Source organism: Fusarium phalaenopsidis (genome assembly GCF_050370095.1).
Source record: "Fusarium phalaenopsidis strain FUZ10S chromosome Unknown contig_32292, whole genome shotgun sequence".
NCBI classification, from domain to species: Eukaryota; Fungi; Ascomycota; class Sordariomycetes; order Hypocreales; family Nectriaceae; genus Fusarium; species Fusarium phalaenopsidis.
In genome coordinates, this window is record NW_028145410.1 from 2,880,624 (window position 1) to 2,905,763 (window position 25,140).

The 25,140-nt window shown below is 54.9% G+C and overlaps 6 protein-coding genes across 6 annotated transcripts; 5 read left to right on the plus strand and 1 right to left on the minus strand.

The window, feature by feature from the left end:
• Nucleotides 1-1,078: 1,078 nt before the first annotated feature.
• Nucleotides 1,079-8,293, plus strand: LRP88_05157 (uncharacterized protein; the record flags this gene model as incomplete). The annotated part of the gene is made up of 2 exons (XM_083241716.1): nucleotides 1,079-2,434; nucleotides 2,600-8,293. The coding sequence occupies 2 exons, from the start codon at nucleotides 1,079-1,081 to the stop codon at nucleotides 8,291-8,293; spliced, it is 7,050 nt and encodes a 2,349-aa protein (XP_083102864.1).
• Nucleotides 8,294-9,114: 821 nt separating this feature from the next.
• LRP88_05158 (signal recognition particle receptor subunit alpha) lies at nucleotides 9,115-11,216 on the minus strand (the record flags this gene model as incomplete). The annotated part of the gene is made up of 3 exons (XM_083241717.1): nucleotides 9,115-9,360; nucleotides 9,420-10,913; nucleotides 10,983-11,216. 3 exons carry the CDS (start codon nucleotides 11,214-11,216, stop codon nucleotides 9,115-9,117), a joined length of 1,974 nt encoding a protein of 657 aa, XP_083102865.1.
• Nucleotides 11,217-11,749: 533 nt separating this feature from the next.
• LRP88_05159 (protein transporter YIF1) lies at nucleotides 11,750-13,764 on the plus strand (the record flags this gene model as incomplete). Its single annotated transcript, XM_083241718.1, has 7 exons — nucleotides 11,750-12,028; nucleotides 12,080-12,281; nucleotides 12,334-12,659; nucleotides 12,710-12,849; nucleotides 13,157-13,210; nucleotides 13,543-13,665; nucleotides 13,749-13,764. 7 exons carry the CDS (start codon nucleotides 11,750-11,752, stop codon nucleotides 13,762-13,764), a joined length of 1,140 nt encoding a protein of 379 aa, XP_083102866.1.
• A 59-nt stretch (nucleotides 13,765-13,823) lies between these two features.
• Nucleotides 13,824-14,367, plus strand: LRP88_05160 (Mpv17/PMP22 family protein; the record flags this gene model as incomplete). Its single annotated transcript, XM_083241719.1, has 2 exons — nucleotides 13,824-13,828; nucleotides 13,914-14,367. The coding sequence occupies 2 exons, from the start codon at nucleotides 13,824-13,826 to the stop codon at nucleotides 14,365-14,367; spliced, it is 459 nt and encodes a 152-aa protein (XP_083102867.1).
• A 4,718-nt stretch (nucleotides 14,368-19,085) lies between these two features.
• Nucleotides 19,086-23,210, plus strand: LRP88_05161 (hybrid sensor histidine kinase/response regulator; the record flags this gene model as incomplete). The annotated part of the gene is made up of 1 exon (XM_083241720.1): nucleotides 19,086-23,210. The coding sequence occupies one exon, from the start codon at nucleotides 19,086-19,088 to the stop codon at nucleotides 23,208-23,210; it is 4,125 nt and encodes a 1,374-aa protein (XP_083102868.1).
• A 942-nt stretch (nucleotides 23,211-24,152) lies between these two features.
• Nucleotides 24,153-25,094, plus strand: LRP88_05162 (Alpha/Beta hydrolase protein; the record flags this gene model as incomplete). Its single annotated transcript, XM_083241721.1, has 4 exons — nucleotides 24,153-24,270; nucleotides 24,330-24,501; nucleotides 24,568-24,715; nucleotides 24,765-25,094. The coding sequence occupies 4 exons, from the start codon at nucleotides 24,153-24,155 to the stop codon at nucleotides 25,092-25,094; spliced, it is 768 nt and encodes a 255-aa protein (XP_083102869.1).
• Nucleotides 25,095-25,140: the final 46 nt, after the last annotated feature.

Consider the following 25,140-nt stretch of genomic DNA (forward strand, 5'->3'; position numbering starts at 1 on the left):
CATCCAAGTCGACCCCTTGGCGAGATTACGCCGGGGCCAATGCGGTATCCTCGAGAGCGGGTCTCATTACAGCAGAGGGAAGCTCGCTCCTTGGAACAAGCTCGAGGTGATCAACTGCCAGTGGCACTGGAGGAGCACTGCTTGCTGGCCGACTGCCAGCTGTTCCAGTGGCCAACTGTTCACTGTCTCTCTGTCTCTGTCTTGGCTTCCACCTGTCTTTCCCCCTGACGTCTGGTCCAATTGTCAGTCCTGGAACCACTGGTGACCAAACAAAACAAGCCCGCGGCTGTCTAGCCTCGAACCAAGGCCGTGAGGTTCCATCCCGTCCACTGTCAAACGTCCCAACTGAGGTTGGCTGGAGCTCTCTCATCTCATCTCATCCCATCCCATCCCTCGACTCGACGACGGACCCTACGTTTTCATTTCTCCCTCTCCACGCCAACTTTTTGTTCTTCCACTCTTCCTTCTTCCTTCCTCCTCGCCTCTCCCCCTGCCGCTCCGATCGACTCTGCCAACTTTGGAGAACACACCCGACTGATGTGTCCGGCCGCATCGTCCCTCCGCCCAACTCATATTCTGGCCACTCCTTTTTTCTTCATGAAGCCGTTTCCTTTCTCTTAGACGCCTTTTTTTTCTCGGTCGCCTCGCGCAGTACTTGTTCACCCCCTGCAGGTTCATTCCCACTTGGGTACCCCCCCCGGAATTTCCCACGCAGTGCTCAACAGTAAACCCGCCATTCCGTCCGCCCCCTTTAAGTCGGGGAACGCGTCGCGTACCTTTTTTTTTCTCCAACAGGTTCCCGAAGGTTACAGATACCTACGGCTACGCATAACCTGCGTCCCCTCCTCCCTCAGGTCTTGGACGAGAATAGGATATTCGACCCAAGCGACGGACCTTGGAGAGACAGGACGTAATTTCTTCTTGCGAGACTCAGCTGCAGACGGCACGTCCTTGTCTGCACTGATCTCCCTGGGTGAGTGGTGGCCCCAAGACCCTTTCATTGCTGGCCTCTGGAGCTTGTATGATCTGTTCGCCTGGCAGAGCACACACTCATCTCCAGACGCCACAGTATTACTGACTGCTGACCCGTTCCACCAATAAACAGGTCGTCGTAAAGACGTCGCCATCAACGTCGTCGGTTGCTCCTCCTGGTGCACCCGCACAGGACGGTCACGGAGCCTCACCCTCTCGATCCCGCCCTGCTTCCCCGGCCTCTCCCGCCCTCTCGACCGCTTCAACCGTTGACGGCGAAGAGGACATCGAGTTATCACCCGTCCTCCCTCCGCTCCCGGCTCCTCGTCTCCCGGACAGGGCTTTGCAGTTGCTGAGGACGCCACCGCCCGGTGCTTTAGAGGACGGTCAATTTGGCACTGCCAGCTGGGGCTCCCCTTATCCTCAGTCGGACAGCAACCTCCGCCGTCAGAGTTTCAGCAGCGACGCTTCGGACGACTCACCAATCCATCACTTGGACATCGAGACCCCTTTTCTCCGTCCAGTCCCCGAACTTTCGCGATCGCAGTCGGATCAGAACTCGCCTTTGAGCGCCGCCGCTGCCGTTCTTGCGAACCGTGTCCGCCGACAGACCCGTGGACTTACCGAAGATTGGATCCGCACCCATACTACCGACGACCACAACGACGAGAGTCGCCATTGGTTTAGTGACGGAAGTGAAAGCGAGCACTCTTCATTGAGCGGCTCCGACCACGGTTGGCAGGAAGAAGGTGAATTCCGCACCCCCCGAGCTCCCCAGCGGACCACCAACCTTACAACCACCACGACGTCTCGACAAGGATCCCGGCACCAACCCCGTGCCCGATCCAGCATCGAGACCCTCAGACCAGGGGATTCCCTCAGTCCCAACAACACGGGACAGAACAGCAGTATGGCGACCTCCGAAGCCGCGCCGGCAACCCACGACGCGGCGAGCGACAGGTCTCAGGCCGCCTCCCCACCGGAAGTACCTGTCGCAGATAGCCCTAAGAAGCGCATCCCCAGTGTCAATGGCATCATGGAGCCCAAGCTTCCCGCGACCCCGATCAAGGGCAGCCAGAAGCCTCTTCCCAAGGAGCCCGCCATGACGCCTCGCATAAGGAAGAAGGTACCTTGGAGAGGCAAGAACATCATGGTCCTCATCCCGCAAGATCAGGAGCGAGGCCAACCGGGCCACGCGCCCATGCCGCTTCGGCAGGATGAGATCAAGAGGATGTTTGCATCATGGCAAGAGCTCGGATACGATATTTCAGGCTTCGACCTGGAGGTTGATGGCTACCAAGCAGAGGGAACCGCGGACTCTCAGACTCGGGATTCTTGGCCCAATTTTGACGAGGTGGCCAAGGAGCGAGAGGAGCGAACCTTCAAGGTCACACTTCCTGACCTGAACGCTTGGAAGAACTACATGGATGAGCTGCAGGAGGCCAAGTTGAGGGCACTTGGCGTATTCTCTGGTGACGACGATCCTGAGCCTCCCTCAATTTCTCCTGCGGCAACTGATCTCAGCCGACAACCCTCAGCTCAATATCCGCCACTCCCGTTCTCCCCCCCTCTCCCGACTTCTTCTGCCTCAAGCAATCATGGTCTTCCTGCATTCCAGCATGGTCAGTTTTTGCCTGGACGACCATCAACTCAGAGCCCTGGTATCAGCCATGGCGCATCTCCGCTCTCCTTCTCGGCATTGCCCGGCAAATTCAACCCTCGACAGTCTATTTCTCTGCCGGCTAGCAGCTCGCCTTTCGGGTTCCAGCAGCAATCACCGCAAGCCTGGAACCAGGCAGGTATCCTGCAAGGCCTGAGCCGTCATGATTCGCCTTCACTTATGAACCTGAACGGCATCATGTCGCCTCAGTCACCATTTGGACCTGAGAGCCCTGGCATCCCCATGCATCAGCGCCACCAGTCCCTGCAGTATCCCATGCTGCCCCACCAGCAGTACTCGTTCCTTCAGCCCGCTAGGGCATCCCCTCGCTTGCAGGAAGTTCGAGAAGATGAGGAGGACCCTGTTGTTGAGAGCCCCGCGAGGACGCCTGAGCCTCCTGCGCAGCAGAACCCCGACACATTGCAAGCTGAGATCGACGATGCCGAGTACCATCTTGAGGAGCAGCTCCGCAACGAGCTGGAGCACGAGGACTACAACCCTCAACCTCAGAACGACGAGCCTGCACCTCTGCCGGATCCTTTCGTTCCTGCTCATGATCGACAAGCCTCTAATAACTTCCCAGTTCCAGAGCGGTTTGCCAATGAGCCTTCCAAGCCTCTGGTCCTGCACCATCCTAGGCCCCACAGCCGTGGTCATTCACTTTCTCAGGGGTACTTCCGTGATCACAATGAGAACAATGTCACTGCTGATGAGAGCAATTTGACCAAGTTCAGTAGTCTCAATGAGATCCCAGAAACTCATAAGGGCGATGAAGCCTTTGAGATTGAGACCAACCCCAGCAATCTGGGCACACCTGTTCAGGACTTTGATTTCCCCTCTGGCTTTGGCCACCAGAAGAACTTCTCAACCGCCAGCAACCCCTGGAACGATGCTGGTTCAGTTGCCAGTGGTGGCAACGCAGCTAGACGCTCTAGCCACGCCAGCAAGCCCTCGCTGTCTAAGCTTAATGTGCAGGCACCCGAGTTCAAGTTCAACCCCACGAGCAGCTTCACACCCGGGCAATTCAACTTCAATGCTAGCAGCTTCAAGCCAACCAGCGAAAGCTTCCAGCCTGGCAGCAGCAGCTTCAAGCCCACTAGTGAGAGCTTCCAGCCGGGTGCCAACAGCTTCCAGCCCACTGCGAATAGCTTCCAACCTACTGCCAGCAGCTTTCAGCCGGGTGCAAGCAGTTTCCAGCCTACGGCTAGCAGCTTCCAGCCCACTGCGAGCACTTTCCAGCCTGGCAACTTTGAAGCAGCCAGCTTCCAGCCTTCTGTTTTCCAGGCCAACACGAGCGTGTTCAGCTCTCCCCCAGCCAACCCCCCTACTCATGTGACGCCTGCCAAGATCCACGCGACCGCCCCGTCATTCTCCCCTGGCCAGAGTGCTTTCAGCTTCTCAGCTTCGGGTCCCAAGTTCAATCCCGACGCGCCTACCTTCACGCCTCACTCTGATTCGTTCACTAGCCCTGTCGCGTCCGGCAGTGAGAGCAAGGGTCACCGTGGAAGCATCTTCGGAAGCATTGATCTCAGATCTAGCGCCTTGCAACAGTCTACCAAGTCCAAGGCCATTCCGATCATCAGGCCATCCAGCACCTCGTCTGCGAGGTCGCACGACGGTGATGAGACGCAGGAGGATGCAGATGGACGACCTCTCGTGGATGAAAACAGAGTCAAGCGCGCGCGTAGCTCTGCGCCCGGTGGCGACGACGTGCCGCTCTTTGCTGAGCAACCAAAGGAGCCTGAGCTTCCCTTGCATGAATCTGAAGCATCTGGCAAGGATGAGGCCTTCGGAGAGGACCGCCGTGTGGAGACTGAGCAAACTCTGCCTGCAGATACATCCATGTCTTCCATCGTCACCTCTGACCCCATTGATACCAAGGCCACAACCGCGGCTCCCTCGGCGGTGCCATCTGAAGACTCACCTGCCGACCAAAGCGTCAACCGCTGGAAGCCGTTTGAGTTTGAATCCAACGTGGACATTCAGAGCTTCAACGACGCCCGACCCTACGGTGAAGACAACTTTAAGCACGGTCACAAGAAGACTCTTTCTGCTACAGCCCATCCATTCACTCCCGGTGCGGCTTCTTATGGGGACACCACCCAGACGGAACAAGAAGAAGAATCCGACGCGTCTCCCGTGGGCAGCCCAATTCCGGCCCGCGCCCCTGTTGGTCTTGCTGGTTCTCGATACAGCTCTACCCAGTCTCAACCTAGGACTGTTTCTAAGGGACTCAGTGCTTCTCGCTTTGCTGATCCTGCACCCAAGCCCAAGGGCCTGGCTGCCTCCCGGTTTGCCAGGAGCCCTACGCCAGATGAGAAGCCCCTGCCTCCTGTACCTGTCGAGGACGACGTGCTGGAATCAGTTGAGCACGACGCTGAGTTTGAGCCTGAACTTTCTGCTACTATTACGAACCCTGCTGGTGGTGACGGTACTGAGCCTACCTTTGAAGAGATTGACGCTGTCATGGACCAGTTCTTTGATGATCCTACGATGGGTGTTAACAAGCACGAGCCTTCCAAGTGGCAGCATGGCAGTCCTACCCGCAACCTCTCGATCGCGGCTGTTGCCAACTCATCACCTTACCGACTGGAGCCTGTCAACCACTACGCTAGGGACGAGGCCAGCCTCACTCCTCGCGAGTACCACGCTCTTCCCGAGCCCTCTGCTCAACCTATGCTGAGCACTGAGCTTGAGGATCCTTTCATTGACCCACCTGAGCCTTTGGTCACTCCTGATAACGCCGACGCTGTCGATGGTGAAAGCTTGCCAGCTAGTGACTGGGAAGCTGCTTTCACCGAGGATGAGCACGAGAAGCTCGAAAACCGGGCTCAGTTCTTCGATGGCCGTGTCAACGAAGTGGTTGGTAACCTTCTGGCATCTCGCCTCGAGCCTTTGGAGAAGACCTTGTTCTCTATTCAGCAAGTTCTCGCCACCAGAGCTCGACGAACTCCTTCGTCTCGTCGTGATATGCGCAGCGTTTCTGCTGAGCTGCAGCAGAGCGATGCCGACGATGAGGATGAGGAGCCCATTCCTCGCCGCTCTATGAGCCCCCGAAGGGATCGCCGCATGGATCAGATTCGCGCGGCTGTGCTCGAGGGTCTCGCTGCCCACCAGCGCAACCAACCCTCGCTCTCCCCAGCCCCCGCTCTGGCTCCTGCCCCTGCACCAACAGCTGTTGAGGTCCCTCCTACGGCTATTCTGGAGGCCCTCGAAGAGATGAAGAAGCAAATCAGCAACAGCATGAAGGGCAACGATGACCTGAAGAGGATTGTTGAGGAAGTGGTTGAGCGTCGTGTACCTGCCGGCCCCAAGCCTGAAGAAGTGCAAGATGCCAAGACTGAAGAGTTGCAGGCCAAGATCACAGAGATCGAGCAGCGCCTCTACTTTGAGCAGACCAAGGTCGAGAACGAGGTTGCTGAGCGAAGAATGGCCGAGGACTTGGCTGCTGAGCTTATGCGCAAGCTTCAAGCTGCTGAGACTCGTGTTGAGGTTGAGATTATTAACCGCAGCGTATTCGATCAGCGCGTGGCTGACCTTGAGGAGAGATTGCGCGCGGCCGAGGAGCTCAGCGAGCAGTCGGTCATCGTGCGCCGTGCCGCCGAGGACAAGCTTACCGAAGCCAGGGTCCAGCACGAGACTGCCGCTGAGGAAGTTGTCCGACTCCGCGAGATCATTGAGCAGCGAGACCACAAGCTCCGCTCTGTGGAGCAGGCCAACAGCAAGACTGCTATGCGGATTGCTCTCCTGGAGGCTGCCCAGAACAACGCGGCTCAGGCTCAGACTGAAGCTATCAGCAGGTGCAAGGTTATGGAAGCTGAGTTGAAGGATGTCCGCCAAGACAACCACCACTGGCGTGCCGAGGCTGAGCGTTACGACGAATCTGCCCGACAGAAGGGTGCCGAGTTGACTCGTGCCCTCGAGGAGAACCAGCATATGCACAAGTCTCTCACCACCCTCACCACCCAACTTGAGGAGAACGAACGCATGCGTGAGTCCTGGCGAGGCAAGTTCATTTCACTCCAGGAGGATATGGGCCGAGCCGCTCGCGAGATCGCCGAGGAGAATGCCCGACGCATCAAGAAGGACCAGGCTATGCTCGCTCGACAGGAGGTGTTGGATGCTCGTCTCCAAGCTGAGGCTAAGACCCGAGAGCGCTTGGAGGTTGAGATGGAGCGTCTTCAGTCCAACGAACGTGCCGGTATGCGGGCCACCAACGAGTGCGCTCGCCTCGAGGGCCTGATTGGCGAGCTCAAGACCGAGAACCACAAGCTTGAGCAGAAGGCTGCCCGATACCAGCGTGAGTTTGAGGAGGCACGTGAGTCTGGCGCCAGCGAGGTCAAGAGAACTCGTATGGCCCTCCAGACCGAGATCGACTCTGCCAACAACCAAGTCAACTTCATCCGCGAGGAACTTGAGGAGCAGAACTCGAAGCTTCGCGCGGAGCTTGACCACGTTCGACTCGAAGCCGATACCGCCAAGGCCCAGAGCGAGATGCTTCTTGAAGAGGCTGAGAACAGCAAGACAATCGAGCTTGACGAGTTGCGTGCCAAGCACCAGAATGAGTTGGAGGATCTCCAGACCCGATATGAGCGACGCGTCAACAATGCCCAGGAGGATGCTCACAAGACCGAGCAACACCTCTTGGAGCGTCTCAGCCTGTCAGCCTCCAAGACTGAGCACCTTCAAGATCGCATCCTCCACCTCGAGGATAAGCTTGAGATTGCCAAGCAGGCGGCTGCTGCCGCTGCCCAGGCTGCCAAGTCTGCTGGTGCTGAGGTGACTGTCGCTGTTCCTCAGGTCAAGCATGCTTCGCGAAACCTCGACCCTCCTGAGAAGATCTCGCCGCAGGCCCTCCGAGAATCCATCATGGTTCTCCAGGAGCAACTGCAGGCCCGTGAGCAGCGAATCGAGGAGCTCGAGCACTCTCTGTCCAAGGCGGATCCTGATGCCGCAAGCAAGATCACCAAGCGTGATGATGAGATTAGCTGGCTTCGTGAGCTTCTTGCCGTCAGGCACGAGAACTTGCAGGACATCATCGCGGCACTTCAGAGTGACCGCTTCGATCGCGATGCAGTGAAGGATGCCGCCATCAGACTTAAGGCGAACCTCCAGATGGAGGAGCAGGAACGGGAGAGAGCCATGAACGGTGGCTCTGCGATCAACCTACCCAACATTGCGCAGACTATTCAGAATGCCACTCCTCGTGTTGCCCAAACGATTGGCCCTATCGCCGCCGCTTGGGGCAACTGGCGCAAGGGTAACCGCAGCTCTCCATCTTTGAGCAGCTTCTCCAATGTTCTGAACTCCCCCGTCGCTGGACGAAACGCCACTCCTTCGAGGAGTAACTCGAATGCGCAGAACAGCCTGCTGGGTGGTCTTATGACGCCCCCAGCTTCTGGACTGCGCCAAACACCCCCTGTGGACAACAGACCACAGCCCACCGCCTTCGCTAGCACTGGACGTCGCTTCCCAAGCGGCGGACAGGGACGATCGCGAGGAATCTCAAATACCTCGCATCGATCAGAGCGAGTAACCACGCCGCCTCCAAGGGAACCAGAGGAGGAGCCCATGACTCCCCCGATGATGCGGACGAGCGGCTACGACTCGGATGCGCAACCTGGAGACTTTGATGATAATGACTTCTTCGAAGAGGACTAAGCGGACGCGTACGGTTCTTTCTTGGGCGGCAAGAGGCGGGAGGGACTGTTCTGTTATATGATTTTTAACTTTTTTTCTTTGTTTCCTTTGTTACAAGCAAGATCAATACTGCATCGAAAAACGGCCGATACATGCATATTCGCGCTGCCTTATTCCACCTTACTTATTACACTAGTTTCACCCAAGACTGCGAACCTAGAAAGATACCCCCTTTGGATTGATGTTTATGCCACACAGATTGGGATTTCCTTTTCTTCTTTTTTCAACCTTTTTTTTCCCTTTTACTTTGTCATTCATTTGTCATGTTTCGAAACGAGGCTTCAGCTTCAGTTTATGAGAGAAAGGAAATGGGATTCACCAAAAAGGGGCCATGGATTGGCTGGCGGAGGAGGGAAAACCATCAACAAAAGGATAAAAAACACCAAAAAAAGATGAATGTCTGAAAATCAACAGTTGTTTTTGATCTTTTCATTATCTTCTCTCTCCTTGTTATGGTCTTGCCTGCATAGCGGTGTGGTGTATATATCTACTTTCCCTACCTACTTATATTGATAGGTCGTGGGATGGGCGTGATGACTTTGCTAGTTGTACATAATCATAATTTACACTCACAGAGAGCAACAATTGATTGACATGCTTTGTTTTCAAGGACGCGAGTTTTGCTTGATCCTTTGTGAGAGACTGCTAGTATAATATCAAGTAACCAATTCATATCGTGAGAGCGTCTTTGTCTTACAGTATCATATTCCTTCTCTTGCTGCTGCTGCTTCATGGTATCCATCAATCAATCACTTAGGCCACCCTTAAACCCAAAACTCGCATTAATTATTACTTAGGAGCTTCTCAACCGCCCACTTGACGGAAAAGTTGCGGAGGTCAGAATAGTGCTGGCCGACACCGACAAATAGCACAGGCACATTTGTCGCGTGGACGAGACTGACGAGCGTGCCGACCATGTCGCCGACCGTGTCACACTTTGAGATGATGAAGCCGTCGAGGGATCGGACGGCGCCGAAAGCGGCGTTGAAGTTGCGGGCTTGAGCGACAGAGTCGGTGCCAACAAGGGCCTGTTGAGAGTGAGTTAGTTGACGTTGAGTGATGAAAAGGGGTTATGAGAGTGACATACCTCGCCAACCATGAGAATCTTGTCTGGCTGGGCAAACTTGGCAAACTTCTCCAGCGACGACATGAGACGCTGGTCATTGTGTCTCCGGCCAGCCGTGTCAATAAGGACCACGTCGAAGCCCTCCTGCGCGGCGTGCGCGACAGCGTCCTTGGCCACGGCGGCTGCATCCTTGCCGTAGCCCTTCTGGTACAGCTCGACGCGGCCACCCTCACGAGCCGTCAGCTCCTTGAGGTTGCGAACGTGGACGGCAAGCTGCTCGACAGCTCCAGAACGGAAGGTGTCGCCGGCGGCGATGAGGACCTTGTACTTGTTCTGGAGGAGGAAGAAGCAGATCTTGGAGAGGTTGGTCGACTTGCCTACGCCGTTGACGCCCACAATGGACATGACGTAGGGACGCGCCTTGCGCATAGATGTGACTGAGGGTGCCGTGATGGCGTCAATCTCACGAAGGAGATCGAGGGAGGAGGTCGGCGTGAGCATCTTGGTAAGCGACGCCTCCATGGCGGCCTGAATCCTGGTGTTGATGCTCTCAAAGCTACCGGTCTTGACACCGAGCAGTTCCTTCTCAACACCCTCGCATAGCCGCACAGCGGCCTCTCGCGCAACGTTCTTCTTGAGGAGATGCTCCTCCATCCCCTTCATAGCGGCGTCAAGATCCGCCTTGGTCAGGGTCTTGCCTCCCACGACGTTGCGGAAGAGACCGCTGATGGCATTGACGCCAGATCCAAAGAGACCGGCCTTGGGCTGTGATTTTGCGTCTGCGGCCTTCTCTGCCTCAGACGCAAGGATCTCATGTACCTCATCGCCCAGGTCCTTGAGCACAAACTTGCCCTTTGACCTCGAACCCCAGGTATTGGAATCGATCTCGTCGATAGCGGTCGATCGACCTGTCGCTTCAGCCTCGGACTCGCTAGTGGCGTGCGCCTTGGCTGAGTAGTCGAGCTGCACATCGTCATCCTCATCTGCGAAGCCGTCGGCATCCCACTTGCGCCCCTTCTTGGGCGCCTTCTTCTTCTTGGGCGCTTCGTCGCCGGAAGAGACGGGAGCAGAAGACTGGTTCTTGGCCTTGAGCGCGCGGCGCGACATCTTGAGGGGGCCCTTGGCCACGAGGAGGTGGTTGCTGGGCGTAGTTGGTCGCGAGCCATTGGGCGTCAAGGCGGGGGTCGACTCGCGGGATGTAGGTTCATTGGTGGTGTTGAGGGTGCGACCTCTATAAGTCAAGCCCGGCGCGACGGGAGGTTCGTCGCCTAGGTTCCCCGAGATGGTTTTTTCCTCAAGGGGAAGTGCGCCGACTGTCACAGAGGGTACACCCTTGGCAGTGGTCTGGTCCAGCTCTTGGAGTTGTTGGTCGAAATATTCATCAAAGGCATGGCACTCGACGAGGGTAGTGTGAGGCTTGGTGAGCTGTTCGCCGTAGAGCTTGACAAAAATGGTCCTGATGTTGTCAACGAGCTTGTCGACCCATGACAGGTGGAGGAGAGATCGGTAGACGGCCTAGGGGTGAGGTGGGTATGTCAGCGCCGAAGATCGGGGGGAGAAGCCATCATGACAAGTATGACCCACGACAAAAATGACGCCCAATTCCTTGACCAAAGTCCACTTGAGCGTGTGCTGGTCGCTTCTGTAAGCCGGGTTGTTGGCGGCAGATCTGGAGTCGCTCAATGCGACGGCGCCGCTCTTCTCCTCAATAAAGGTATCGGCGATGAAGTTGTTAATGATGGACGGGTTGATGGGCGTATAGGTGCGCGACCAGACGACGACACCTGAGGTGGTCAAGATCTCGAACGAGTCCAACATCCTGTCTCTCTCTGAGCGCTCACGAGCAAGATGCTGCTTCTGGGCGAAAAGAAGAGGGAGGGAAAGGAGGATGCTGGTGGGACGATCAAGGCGAGAAGTTGGAGGTGGCTAATTAGTTCCTGGATGGGACAGGCAGGTCAACTCGACTCGACCAGCCGGACACGCCGCAGCGGACTCAGGGTTCCCCAAGATCTAGAGCCCTATCGATAAGATAAGCGCAAATTGAAGCGTTCTGTCACGTGTCCTTTCGTCAGGGGGCGGGGTTATTGAGTGTCAAGGTTCTGGTGTGGCGGTGGCTCATGTATCCCGTCCCCTGTGAGGCTGTGCTGAGTAGCCATGATGACCCGCGTCCGCGCCCAATGAGAAGCAACCGACCACATTTCCTGAATAAACACCAGCTTGCAGCTTCGCCGTCATCACCATCGACCTCGACCTGTTAAGCAACCCTGTACATTTTCCCACGACTCGCCCTGAGATCCTCCTAACACGCTGCATTATTAAACGATCACGCTCTCTCCAGCTCCTCTCCCGCCATGCAGCGAGCGACGTACGCGCAATCGCCCCCCCTTCACCATCCAGTTCCTCAGCATGTGTCAACCGTGCCCCAACTAAGATCGCCGCCCCCTCCCCCGGGCTCTGCGCAATCGCACGGCTACGGGGGCAGCGGGACGACTCCCTACCAGCAGCAGGGAGGTACCAGCGGGAATGTCTTTGGCGCCTATGGAAACTTTATGAACGATCCCACGGCGCAGGTGGCGGCGCAATTCGGCCAGACAGCCTTCAAGCATGGACAAGAGTACATGGAGCAGAACGTGAGTGTGGTGGATTTGCTACGGTATTGTCAAGTGCTGACATTTTGCTAGTTTGGCCGATACGTCAACGTCTCTGCGCTCAAGCACTACTTCAACGTCTCCAACTCGTACGTCGTCAACAAGCTCTTCCTCGTCATCTTCCCCTGGAGGCACAAGCCTTGGTCGCGCAAGCAAGCCGTCGGGCAGAATGGGCAGGAGGGCTGGTACCTCGCCCCGCGAGACGACATCAACAGCCCCGACATGTACATCCCAGGTGTGTAGGACCCTTGTTTTGGCGGATTGAGTGGGAAGCTGATTGGGAACAGTCATGGCAATCGTCACATATATCCTCCTCTCGACCCTGATCGCCGGTCTCGGTGGCAAGTTCCAGCCTGAGCTCCTCGGAAAGACGGCCACGATTGGCCTCGTTGTTGTCATTGTCGAGATTGTCGCCCTCAAGTTGGGATGCTACCTCCTGAGCATCTCTAGCCAGTCGCAGCTGTTGGATCTGATCGCATACTCGGGCTACAAGTTCGTGGGCATCATCGTTACCATTGTTGTTGCCGAGATCCTCAACGGCGGCAAGGGAACTGGTGGCTGGATTGGCTGGGGAGTGTTTCTGTACACCTTCCTGGCCAACTCGCTCTTCTTGGTGAGTTTTGATTGTTCGATGAGTTCTGAACAGGCACTGACACTCCTTAGATGCGATCACTCAAGTACGTGCTCCTCCCCGAGACGTCGGGCGGCAACAACGGACCGATGCAGACCGACTCTCGAGCGAAGCGCAACCAGAGGACGCAGTTCCTCTTCTTCTACTCGTACATTGTGCAGTTCTTCTTCATGTGGGTTCTGACCAGGGTGAAAAAGAACTAAGGACAAGGATAAAGACAATGGCTTGCTTGACTTGACTTGATAAAAAGATGTTTCATCAAAGGGGGACTCTTTTTCGGCGTCGACGGGGTTTAGACTGCGCTGCGGAAATCGGAGGGGTAAACACAAAGGGAATAACTATGGAGAGGCTGGAATGGTAATGACACTGGAGCGAGATGTACGATGAAAACTTGTTTTGCATAATGAAGAATCAAAAGACGCATGAACCTCGACAAGGTTGCCGCTTGGTGATGTCAAGGTTGTAGAGGTAGACGACAGGAATTTGGTTGCACCGAGATCTCCGATCTTAGGCCCGGACAGGGAGTTAGCGCTGTGAGAGTCCCAGTCAAAATGTACCACGTCACCTTGCTTGTGAATATCTACGAATTCGAGAATTGCCATGAATTATTCCAAGTGAAGCTGCTGCGCTGCATTGAGAGCGCCCAAAACAGCCATTGTTAGGCGCTGAGATGGCCCCCGTGTCCTGCAAACCGACTCGGGTCTTGGCACGCACGACTAGCGGCCCATCAACTCAACGCAACTCAGACACGTCTATCTATCCATCAAGCTCACTCACCTAAACTCTTGACCTACATCATATCCTAGAATATCTCTTCTAGAACACTTTTTATGTTCTATTCTCTCCATAGCTCTTTATCCATAAGAAAGCAACAAATACCGCAGCCATGTCATTCTCATCACCTATGCTCACGGCCGCCCTCCAGAATGCCACGCTGGGCGCCTTTGCAAACGTGTTGGCTCAGCTCATCACGGCCTACAGAACAGAGGTGAGAATGAGGACTCACGGAGCTCAAACAAATGCCCTTCTTACCTTTTCATCTGAGAAAATTCAACTGACGAGCTTATAAAGTCCGATGTCGCGATAGACTGGATCCCCGTCTTTCAGTTCCTGCTCTTCAACCTCATTTGCACACCGCCCAACTTTATGTGGTGAGTTGTCCTTCACTCGCCCCAACACACAAATCTCCCTGCGTGTTTAATCCCACCACTCTGTTTTTTATCTCACACCTTCTAGGCAAGACTTTCTCGAGACGACATTCCCCGCCCACCCCAAACCAAAGTCCCCCAAGGAAAAAAACACCAAGCCCAAGCTCTCAGTCCGCAACACGGCCATCAAGTTCCTCCTGGACCAGACAGTCGGCGCCGCCCTCAACACGCTCCTCTTCAGCACCTACGTTCACTCCTTCCGCCTGGCTCTCCATCCCGTCCCCGTCATCACTAGCCTCCCCAAGGCTGTCGTCTTCTTGACCTCGCCTGGAGCCCTGAACTTCTCCCGCGTCGACTGGCCTACCGTGTGGGCTGCTGCACAGGATGAGTTTGTCCCCTTTGTCGTTGCTGGATGGAAGCTCTGGCCTGCTGTGAGCCTCGTCAACTTTGCCGCTGTCAAGACGGTTGAGGGACGAAACCTGGTGGGTGCTCTTGCTGGTGTTGCTTGGGGAGTCTACGTGAGCTTGGTTTCAGCTCAATGAATGGAATTGCATGAGTCTTATCTCAGACTATGCACCAACTAAAATTTCGGAGAGAGAATCAAAAGAACAGGCTGGGATATGGGGTCGTGTATGGTAGAACGGTAGAGTCGTCACCATGGTTGGCCATCCATCGATGACAGACTTGACTACGAGAAAAATATAGACTGGGGAAATGACGGTTTCAAGTCAAGAAAACATGTATTTGAATTGAGCTTACGCTAGTCTATGAGAAAGGTCAAGACATAAACCAAAGTTAAAGCAGGTCGCTTGATAGTTGCATCTTTCAAAACTCATTATTCTCAGCATCATACTCGTCACTTATGCGGTTATCTGGGAGCCGCTTCTCCCAACTGGCTTTCAATGACCGCATATACCCTGTAAAATACCGCCGGGAAAAGGTCGCTACACTCTTTCAGTGCAAAATGGGCTGGCCGTCATCCGTCTCCCTCATGACTGGTAGTGTTGCGCCGAAGCACCGTTCTGGAGACGGCGATACACCTCACCGCCGGGGCTTAAAACCAAAGGAAGGCTGCCACGCCCATGGTGATGTATTATGGTCCCAGTGTCGCTCAAGTCACTTGAAACTGACTGTTGGTCTCTCTTTATCCCACTCATCTCGCCACGCCTTCCGATTGATGACGCTGCTCTGGACGGGGGCTCTTCAACCCATTTTGCATCTGGTGCGATGGCAGGAATGCCATAACGGTCGAAAAAGTAATCGGCAACTTTGTACCAGTGAATTAGCCAAGGTTTCCTCGCCGAGAGGGTTGTTTTCGTGACTCTTGGGCGCAACATCTCGCAGGCGAAGTTGTAAATGATGGCGAGAACCTATCTGACAGCCTTGGGAAGATCTTCTATGGCCTGGACAGTACAGGACCACTCGCGAGCTGCCTTGAAGACGGCGTCGCCGTTCTCAATATGATCTAGTGCCTTGAACACCCCAAGGGCTTCGATGTCTCTGTGGCACGGTTGGAAAGCTTTGACCCCTTGGAAGGTGAGAAAGTGAAAGAGACGCATGCTGGGGATGTGAGGATCAGGGATGAGATCGTCCGATATGAATCGATAGGTAGTGTCGTCAACGGGGATTTCGGTTTGGTACTGCCGAGGAGGAAATGCTCCAGGCACCAACAAGGGCACCAAATCCTCCAATCTCGTGTCGTTGATCGAGGCACTTTGATCCTCCACCAAGCCAGCCTCTCTGACTAGTTTCCTGATTTCTGTCTCTGCAACTCCACGTCGGACTGCTCCATGTATTAGAGTGGTCTGTATGTCAAGGGATGGAACCCATTGCGCTGAAGCAATATAGCGCAAGGAGACAACAGCACATGAGCCACACGGGGGCTGAACCGTTTGGTGAGAGAACCAGATGGCATGGTGGCATTCGTGGATTGGACAGTGGTACATTGTCGTGCCGATAGGTGAGAGAGAGTCGTGGTTGTGAAGGGGTCCTCCGCCGAATGAGTTGGCCCAGAAGCACCAGCCTGCACACGCCATGACAAGATAAGTGGCAAAGGGGGCACAGTTGGAGTAAAAAATGGCGAAAATAAGGAGGGTAAGGCGATGCGATAGAATCCAGTTCGATAAAGATGGTTAGCGAATGAAGGCTGTAGTGACGGCGATAGAACGAATGCTGTTGAATCGAGGAGAAAAGAGATGGAGCCCATAGAAGCCCATCAGCCAGGTTATCGGGACGGGCAGGCGCCTGCTCCAGGCTGGCGAGCCGCCACTTGGAACCTGGAAGCTATCGTGGAGTTGCGCTTTCCTTTCTTGGGGTCAAGCGGAAGTAGTTGTTGCTATTGTAGAAGAAACCATGATGCGCCAAAGAGAGGCGAAGCAGCATCTCGGCTTGTGGCTGCTGCTTCGCATGATCGATTGGAAGCTCACATGCTCGCTTCTTGCACCCACGGAGAAAGACCCAACTTCCTCTCCATTTTGTCTCTGAGTAAGGCTTGGGAGAAGCTTCGCGATGGATCTTGGAGGCGCCAGCCCTTGCACTAACAAGCACGATTGACGGCCACTTGGGCGGGTAGGATCTGAGCTTGTTCCCCGGCTGGAATTCAAGGATCACTAAACCTTGGGATTCGAGTCCTCGTTGGCATTGTCTGCAATTGCCATTCCTCTGGAGATTATTGGCACATGAAGTGTCTCCTCACCTATCGGGAGGAGAAACAAGGGGTACGGAGCTAACAGTCTCCCAACATACAAATCTGATTTTTTTCAGCTCAGCCATTCGCACCAGAAATTGAGGCACTTGGCAACCCCTTCAAGCCTTTTCCTTATGCAGTAACAGGCTAGGAGATGGGGTCGGAACGGTCCCGAGGGCTCGGGAGATGTGCAAGCCCCAGAAACCCTCCGTCCAGCTGGGTCTTGAAGGGGGCGGCTCATGGGACTAGTGCTGTGGGAATGGTGCCATTTGCGGTGGCTGGGCTGGCTGAACACAACACCCCGTGGCACAGTTCAATACGTAGGCCGTGTTGTGTGACGCTGCGTAAACGCTGACAGATCGGGGGCTTTATCGGAATTCCACAGTCGTTCGTCTGACGCTATGGGGACGAGTGCCCTAGCCTGTCTCTGTCACAGTCTGCCCAGTGGTCATGACTCTCAACCCGCCTTGGCTGATCTGGATTGGTGGATGCTGTTCCGAGCAAGAATACAGCATCTGGTTGGCAGGAGACGACTTGGGCCGCTTAGTTCGGCAGGGCCATGTTGTGTGCTATGCTGTGCTGTGCTGTCTTTTCCTGCTGCATCTCGTAGCGTAGCAGAGACATCATGACCGGTGAATGGTTGGTGTAAGCTGCATGTTGTCCATCAATTCTCGCGCGCTAGCTTGATTCTCAAGAGGAGACAAGGCGTTCTTCTTTGCTCTCCCGACGAATCAAGCATTGCACCTAGGCGATTGTCTTTACTGCCATCACCTCGCAAAGTGTGGCTTCTCACAAGCAGAGCCGTTCGGCTAATGCCCTCTGTCACCCGTGGTGCTACTGTACCACCAACAGAACAGCTCGATGTCAGACGCCTTCATCCAGCCTGTCCTTCCAGTCTGTAGATCGTGGACGAAAACGGACCCGGCAACACCTGACAATTACCTCGTTCACTACCCGGAGTGAAATCTTCTCGGATTGTGCCGTCGAATAGGCAGGGATGACAACGGTGAGCCTCTCACCACCAACGTTCCGCTGCCCTCTCCCATCTGCGACATGTTCCATCACCTCCGCCTCTGGCATATCCGGAAGCCACTGAGAAGAGGGGCCTCTCCCTTGGTCAATCTCCGAACCCACGTTGCCGGCTGAGGAGCCTGCCGTTGATCCCACATTGCAGGATTCCCACCGAGTCATGTTGGCGTTGACGGTGAGACGTTCTGACTTTCGGCTCGTAGTCATCATCGACACCAGCCAGTGACCGAGGAGAGGGGCCGGGCATGATCTCCTGAGCGTTACGACAACGGCGGCGGGAGACGGGGACCATTCAGGGGACAGAGCCTGGTTTTTTTCTCATCCTCCTTCTCGTTTTGACCGAAGCGTTTCCGATGATAAAATGACCTCGGCCGGGACAAACTGTCCGCTGGTGTCGCCATCTCCCAACATCGCGCCTACATCACTCTAAACCGCCGCCGACCACCTTAGCGCGCATGGTAGCCAGATTTCCCTCGAGATGAGCCCGAGTGTCTGGTAGGCGGATGGAGCCCGTAGTTCATGCTGGAGTGACCCGTGAATTGAAATCCGACGCCGGAAGGGAGCTGAAGCGCCTCAGACAGTGAGTGGAGTGAGTTGAGTGGGCTGGTGTGATTGATGAGGACTGAAGTGTTAGTGGAGGGATAGGCAAGCACGCAAGTCTGGGCAGAGAGAAGAGAAGAGCACCAGAGGCATGAGATAGAATGGAACGGAGGGAGCCGCGCCTCCACACACGTTCTCTTTGAATGTCTCTCTTAGACTCACTGTGAGCCCTGTGCAATCTGTGGGTTGCGTGCATTTTCCCGCGCCGAAACAGAGCCAAACAGAGGCCTGAAAAGGAGCCAAAAGCAAGCCAAAATAGAGCCAAGGAAAGCCAACGTCGCCAGCCAAGGAGTAGCCCGCCCGCGATGGAGCAAACCACTAAAACGCCCGTGCCTTTTTGGTGAGAAGCCGCTAAATCTTGACCCATTCAATCTCCATTCAGGGCCATCCGTCCACTCAGGCTGAGGGAATGAGGGCGAGGGGCTCTCCACCTACGCACCTTGGCTCGCATTACGTCCCTGCCTGCCATTCCCAGCTCCTGCCGTTCAGGTTCCAAGTTCTTGACGGGAGGCACAGCCTTAACCACCACCAAGACTCGAATAGGTACCAGGCTGCCCAACCCATCTCTTACACCGACGACTACACCTTGCAGCAGGCACTACACGCGCTCGATCAACGACCGACAAAGGCCGACGCACTATCTCGCATCTTTTGGCTAATCTCGATTTTTCTTCATCCTTGGTCTCCACTGTCGCTGGTCGTGTGCGACTTCGATCAAAACCCAACTCTCCCATCCCGATCTCGACGCCTTCAACTTTGAGCCCCCTCTGGTTCGCGCATAGAATGACGATACATACCACGATACATATTTTGCTTCGCTCTCGATATTAGGGCGCATTGTCGTCCGCTCCCCAAACACCGCCGGGCGCACTCCGCCTCCCGCCAGCCCGGCTCCCACTTCGACTTCTCACTCGCCCACCCATCGCTGGCACAACGACCTCCCCGATGCCGCCCCAGGCCCTTCAATGCCTTGGTCTTATCGACCTTGTCTGTTCCGACTCTCGACCAACCTTTGTTGTCTCTCTTCCTGAGCAACAGCCCTCCGATGGCTACTCCTCGCCTCCCGATATCGTGTACCGAAATCCATCATTGACGGCCAGCCTTTCCCTCGACCAGTCCATTATCTCTATTCCCAAAGACGTCTCCCACTCCCCTTTCTGGAATTGGGTCACAAGCCCTCCACCCATTCGGGGCGATACCTCGGCGCCTACAGCGACAAATACCCAACATTCCCTCCCGTACTTGGGCGTTTACTGGACGCGCAGCATCGTGTTGGGCCAATGGGTAGTTATGAGCGGCAATGACACGCCTCCTTCGTCAGAACCTCCGCGCAAAGTCAGAATCGAAGGAACGGATGGTGATGTTACTAGGAAATACCCTCAAAACTCGGTGTTGGACAATACTAGTCTGCCATCCCGAAAAAAGTCGGAGAGCAAAACCCCTCTGTTATACCGCGCCGAGTCCAACCCGGGTCTTATGGTTCCTGTATCCGACTCGGAGGAAGAGCCTTTTCTGGATGTTGTTCAAAGCGTGGATTGGGGGTCAACATCACTTGGTCCCATGGCCGACTGGCCGGTGCAGTTACAACAGACCTTCAACCAGCTTGTTTCAGATTCGCGCCCGATTGCGCTTTACTGGGGACACGACTATATCACCATCTACAATGAGGCATTCTCAAGATATTGCGGCGCTCGACACCCTGCCCGCCTGGGGCGCCCTGCTACCGAGTCTTGGCCTCACTTGAAGGACCGCCTTGACGCAATGATGGCATCCCCGCTCAAGAATTATTCCAAGGTCGAAGATGAATCTAGATTCTTCATTGAGCAAGCGGACGGTTCGTTTGAAGAGACTCATGCTAGATTTTCCATGGTCCCTATTCTCTCTGACAAGCAATGTCTGGGCGTTCAGCATTCTCTATTGGAAAACACCTCTAGGCGATTATGGGAACGGAGAATGAAAATGCTAATTGATCTTGGCGAGGCCTTGATCGCTTCACGAGACGTCAAATCATATTGGTCTAGGACTATTGAGGAGCTGGAGCGCTGGAGTCCAAATTACGACGTCCCGTTAGCATTCATCTACTCGGTGGAAGATGACAACCATAACGGCTCTACAGCATCGAAATACGACTGCTCCAAGGTTTGCCGCCTTGAGGGCTCGCTTGGTGTGCCCGAGAACCATGCTATTGCCCCTTCAGTCCTCAGTCTGCGGGATTCAGACGAAGGCCTGGCTCCTATATTGCGACGATCGCTGGACTCGCGCCATCACTTACTTCTTCAAACCAAGGATGACACGCTACCCAAGAAACTCCTTGACGGACTCGCCTGGCGGGGCTTTGGTGATCCTTGCCAAGCGGCCATCCTGCTACCGATTCGGCCAACCAAGGAGGAGACCGTCATGGGCATTTTGTTCCTCGGCCTGAACCCACGACGTCCGTACGACAACGATTACCGCCAATTCATCTCATTACTGGGTCAGAAACTAACAAGTTCGCTTGCTTCGACGGTCCTGCTTGAGGAGGAAGCACGACGACGGCGCAATGTTACCGAACAGGCCGCCTATGATAACGCCATGCTTAAACAACGACTTGAATATCAAACTGAGCAGGCGGAGAGGTCCATCCAAACCTTCACCGCCGTGGCAGACTTCATCCCTGTTGGAATGTGCTTTGTCGACACTGAGGGCAACATCCCCTTTGCCAATGATGCCTGGCATCGCATCACTGGCTATCCGAAAGGACCGATCGCCCAGGGTGCTCTCCTCGAGTCAGTCCTTGAAGAAGACAAGCCAAAGGTCATTCAGGCATACAAAGACGTACAAAAGCTGGATACCGTGACATTCGAGTACCGTATCACACGGAGCCGAGATGGTCTGGGCCCACAGAGCTTCAGATCTCCGCCAGGACCTCTGGTTATGGTTGACGATCGGGTCGTACGCCACATTCTCGCTTCCACGAAAGCCGAGCGAGCCCCAGATGGAAGCGTGATCCGAATCCTGACCTGCCTGACCGACGTGACAGTGCAGAAAGATACAACGGAGGAGGCAGTCCGGCGAGCACAGGAGGCAGAGAATCTGAAACGGCTTGCCGAGTTTGCGACGGTTGGAATGTACGATGTCAGCATGGATGGACGACTGCTGAGCGCCAACAACCTATTCTGGGAACTGACAGGCCTGGAGAAAGTCGACCTTGCCAAGGTTGAGGTGGAACCCTGGCCTTCGTGTGTGGTGGAAGAGGACCTGCATATCCTTGAGGCGACGCTCAAAAAGCTGGCAGAGTCTGGGCGTACTGAGACTGCCGAGTTCCGCCTTCGAACTCCGTGGATCACCGAAGACAGTAGTGGCAACACGTCGATGGCTTCTCGATGGGTTCTTGCAACCTTTATGCCGGTGAAGAGCTCTGACGGTGTTATCCAATCCTTCACTGGCTGTCTTAGCGATGTTTCGATGCAAAAGTGGCAGCTAGAGCAAGAAAAGTTGCGCAAGGAAGAGGCAATCGAGTCGAAACGACAGCAGGAGAATTTTATCGATATGACCTCACACGAGATGCGGAACCCGCTGAGCGCCATTCTACACTGCACAGACGCCATTATCGCTTCTCTGGCCAGGGTTCAAGATATCAGCGACAATCCAACTCCCCTCACGCCAACACGAGCCGGTGTTGATGGCGAAGCAAGGAGCTCAGTCGCTGGAAGATCGGATGAAGAAAAGCGACTCTTGGAGGACAGCATCGAGAACGCCGAGACGATTGTGACATGCGCTCAGCACCAAAAGCGCATTGTTGACGACATTCTCACCATGTCCAAGCTTGACTCGAAGCTCTTGGCCGTTACGCCCTGTACGGTGGACCCAATTCAGATCGTCAATGATGCGCTCAAGATGTTTGAAGTGGAGGCTCGCCGTGTGGACATTGAGCTCACGTCGTATGTCGACAAGTCATACACAGACCTTGGATACGACTACCTTGACCTTGACCCGTCTCGCGTCAAGCAGGTTCTGATCAACCTTCTCACGAACGCATTGAAGTTCACCAAGTCGGGCAAGACGAGGAACGTGACCATCGGCGTCAAGGGCTCGTTAACCCCCCCAGGCAAAGAGATGACAATGGTGCAGTTCATTCCGCGGTTCTGTGATATCTCGGAAGAATATGACCAACCCGCTCTCAGAGGCCGGACTCATCCCGTATACCTCCTGTTCGAGGTCAAGGATACCGGCCAGGGCCTGACGGCAGAAGAGATGGGCAATCTGTTCAACAAGTTTGTCCAAGCCAGTGCCAAAACACATACCAAGTACGGCGGCTCTGGGCTGGGCCTATTCATCTCTCGCCGGCTGACAGAGCTGCAAAATGGAGCGATTGGGGTGCTGAGCCAGTCCGGCGTGGGGTCAACGTTTGCCTTCTACATTGAAACATACGTCCCCAGCGAAGAATCGAGAAACGAAGCCCTGGCTGCAGCAGCTGCTGCTAAACTAATAGCAAGCACCGATGGCTCAGAGAGCGCGGAAAACAAGCGACCTTACCGCGACATTCGACTGCAGCGACACCAGAACCCGGGGGGCAACGTGCGGCTTGATGGGATCCTGGTGGTGGAGGACAATCTCATCAACCAGCAAATCACGCGGCGTGGTTTGACAGATCGAGGCTACACGGTGGACGTTGCAAACCATGGAATCGAAGCGTTGGACAAACTAAGACGACGCCAAGGAGTGGCACCGAGACTCAGCCTAAGCATCGGCGGCGGCGGCAACATGTCAGGGAGGAGTAGCACGAACCCACTGCCGATTGCCATCAACCTGGTCTTGATGGACATAGAAATGCCGATCCAGGACGGGCTGACATGCACGCGCAAGATTCGAGAACTCGAGGCCAGCGGAGAAATCTTTTGCGCGTCAGGAGGGCGAATCCCGATCATTGCGGTGACGGCCAATGCACGACCTGAGCAGGTGATGGAGGCAAAGGAAGCTGGGTGCGACGACGTGTTGGTGAAGCCATACAGGATCCCAGAGCTCATTGAGAAGATGCAGGTGGTGGTACGGCGCATGGGAGGACTCAGTCCGAATTCTCCTGTGAGGTGATAATTGGATAGAGATGGGCTGGAAAACAGTTACAGCCCTGATAGAGAGAGGAGAGGTCAGGTGCGAGATTTGGGGCGACGATGCAACGACATTCAAGTTATACGGATGAGAGGGTTTCTAGGCAGCTCTTTTCAGTGGTGATAAAAGGGGCCGGGTCGACAAGACAACCAAGGGCAAAGCGTTGGATCAACCCTTTCGGGTTTTTGGCATAGTCTGGAGTTACGGCGCGCGAGTTTGAGCACGGGGTGGTTGGGCTTCTGGGCAACATTGGGAGCGATCATTTTATGGTTTTATATGGCCTCTATAGCTAGGCACTGAAAAGTGACATTGCCGATACAGCCCCGAGATAGGATAGGGGTAGAAGAATCCGAAGACATTTGTACGATTGAGCTTGTTGATATGATTTGAAGTGAAGTTATCAAGTGGGATGGCCGGCCCCCCACCGGGCCGGCTGGGGCCGGAAACCGGCAGTTGAAACGGGAGCTCGGGACAAGAATTGAAGGGATTAGAGCAACACAAATGGAGATTGTAGATACAAGGGACAATGTGGCGAATAATTGGAAATATTATAACGTGTTTAATAGTCATTATCAGGTCAGTATGAGGTGTAGATAGTGAAGTTGTTATTGAATGGACACAGCGAATGGTGACATCACTCACTGCGATTGGCCGGGAAGTTGCGTTGTTGCTTCTTGCCCCTCCTGTCCTCGGCTTCCCCCCGCATAACTTCCAGGGAAAGCTCCCACCGTGCAATCCCTCCATCTTCATCAACGGCTCCTTTTTCTATCAATCGCAGAGTAAGTCGTGACTCTTCCTTGCATAGCGTCATTTCGGCCTTATTTCACCGAGACGGCGCCATCTCTGGCCGAACTCTAGCTAACAGATTCCCGCTACACAGCTAGCTACCCCGCCATCGCGACTCGAGCTTCAGCGTTGCCCATCATGTCGACTATGCCCGCGTCCCACGGCCACAATGAGGCCTGCTGCAACATCCCCCCCGTCGTGTCCTCGGGATACGAGGCCAAGGGAACCTACAAGGAGATTGGCGGATACAAGACTTGTATGGCTACCCCTATGAGGCAGAGATGGAGAAATAGCTAACATGGAGTGCTTGACAAGACGTCACCGGTCCTCTCGACGCCAAGAAGGCCATCGTAGTCATCTACGACATCTTTGGATACTTTGACCAGACCCTGCAGGGCGCCGACATTCTCGCCTTCAGCGACGCCCACAACAAGTACAAGGTCTTTATCCCTGACTGGTTCCAGGGCAAGCCCTGCCCCATTGAGTGGTAAGTGCTGCTGTTGGTGCTTCAACGGTAGAGGAGGATTTGCTAAGTACTCTGTTATAATACCAGGTACCCTCCGGACACGGACGAGAAGAAGAAGAACCTGGGCGAGTTCTTTGGAACTTTCCCTCCTCCCAAGATCGCCGGCCTGGTGCCTGACTACGTCAAGGCTGTTCTGGAACAGGACTCTGCCATCTCCAAGACTGGTATTCTCGGTGTATGTTGTTTCTACTCTTAAAAAGCATTCATCTTCTGACACTGGGCAGTACTGTTGGGGCGGCAAGGTTGTGGCCCTCACCACAAAGGCCGACACCAACCCGTTCTCCGTGGCTGCCTCGATCCACCCTGCCATGGTTGACGCCGCTGATGCCGAGGGTATCAAGACCCCCACCATCCTGCTGGCATCGAAGGAGGAGCCCGATGAGGAGGTCAAGAAGTTCGAGAATGCCCTGGCTGGACCCAAGCACGTTGAGACCTTCAAGGACCAGATCCACGGCTGGATGGCTGCTCGCGCCGATCTCAGCGACGACCGGGTCAAGGAGGAGTACGAGCGAGGCTACAAGACAGTCCTCAAGTTCTTTGGCGAGAACTTTTAAATAATGTGGATGTATCTAGCCAAGTATGAGATATGAAATGGAAATA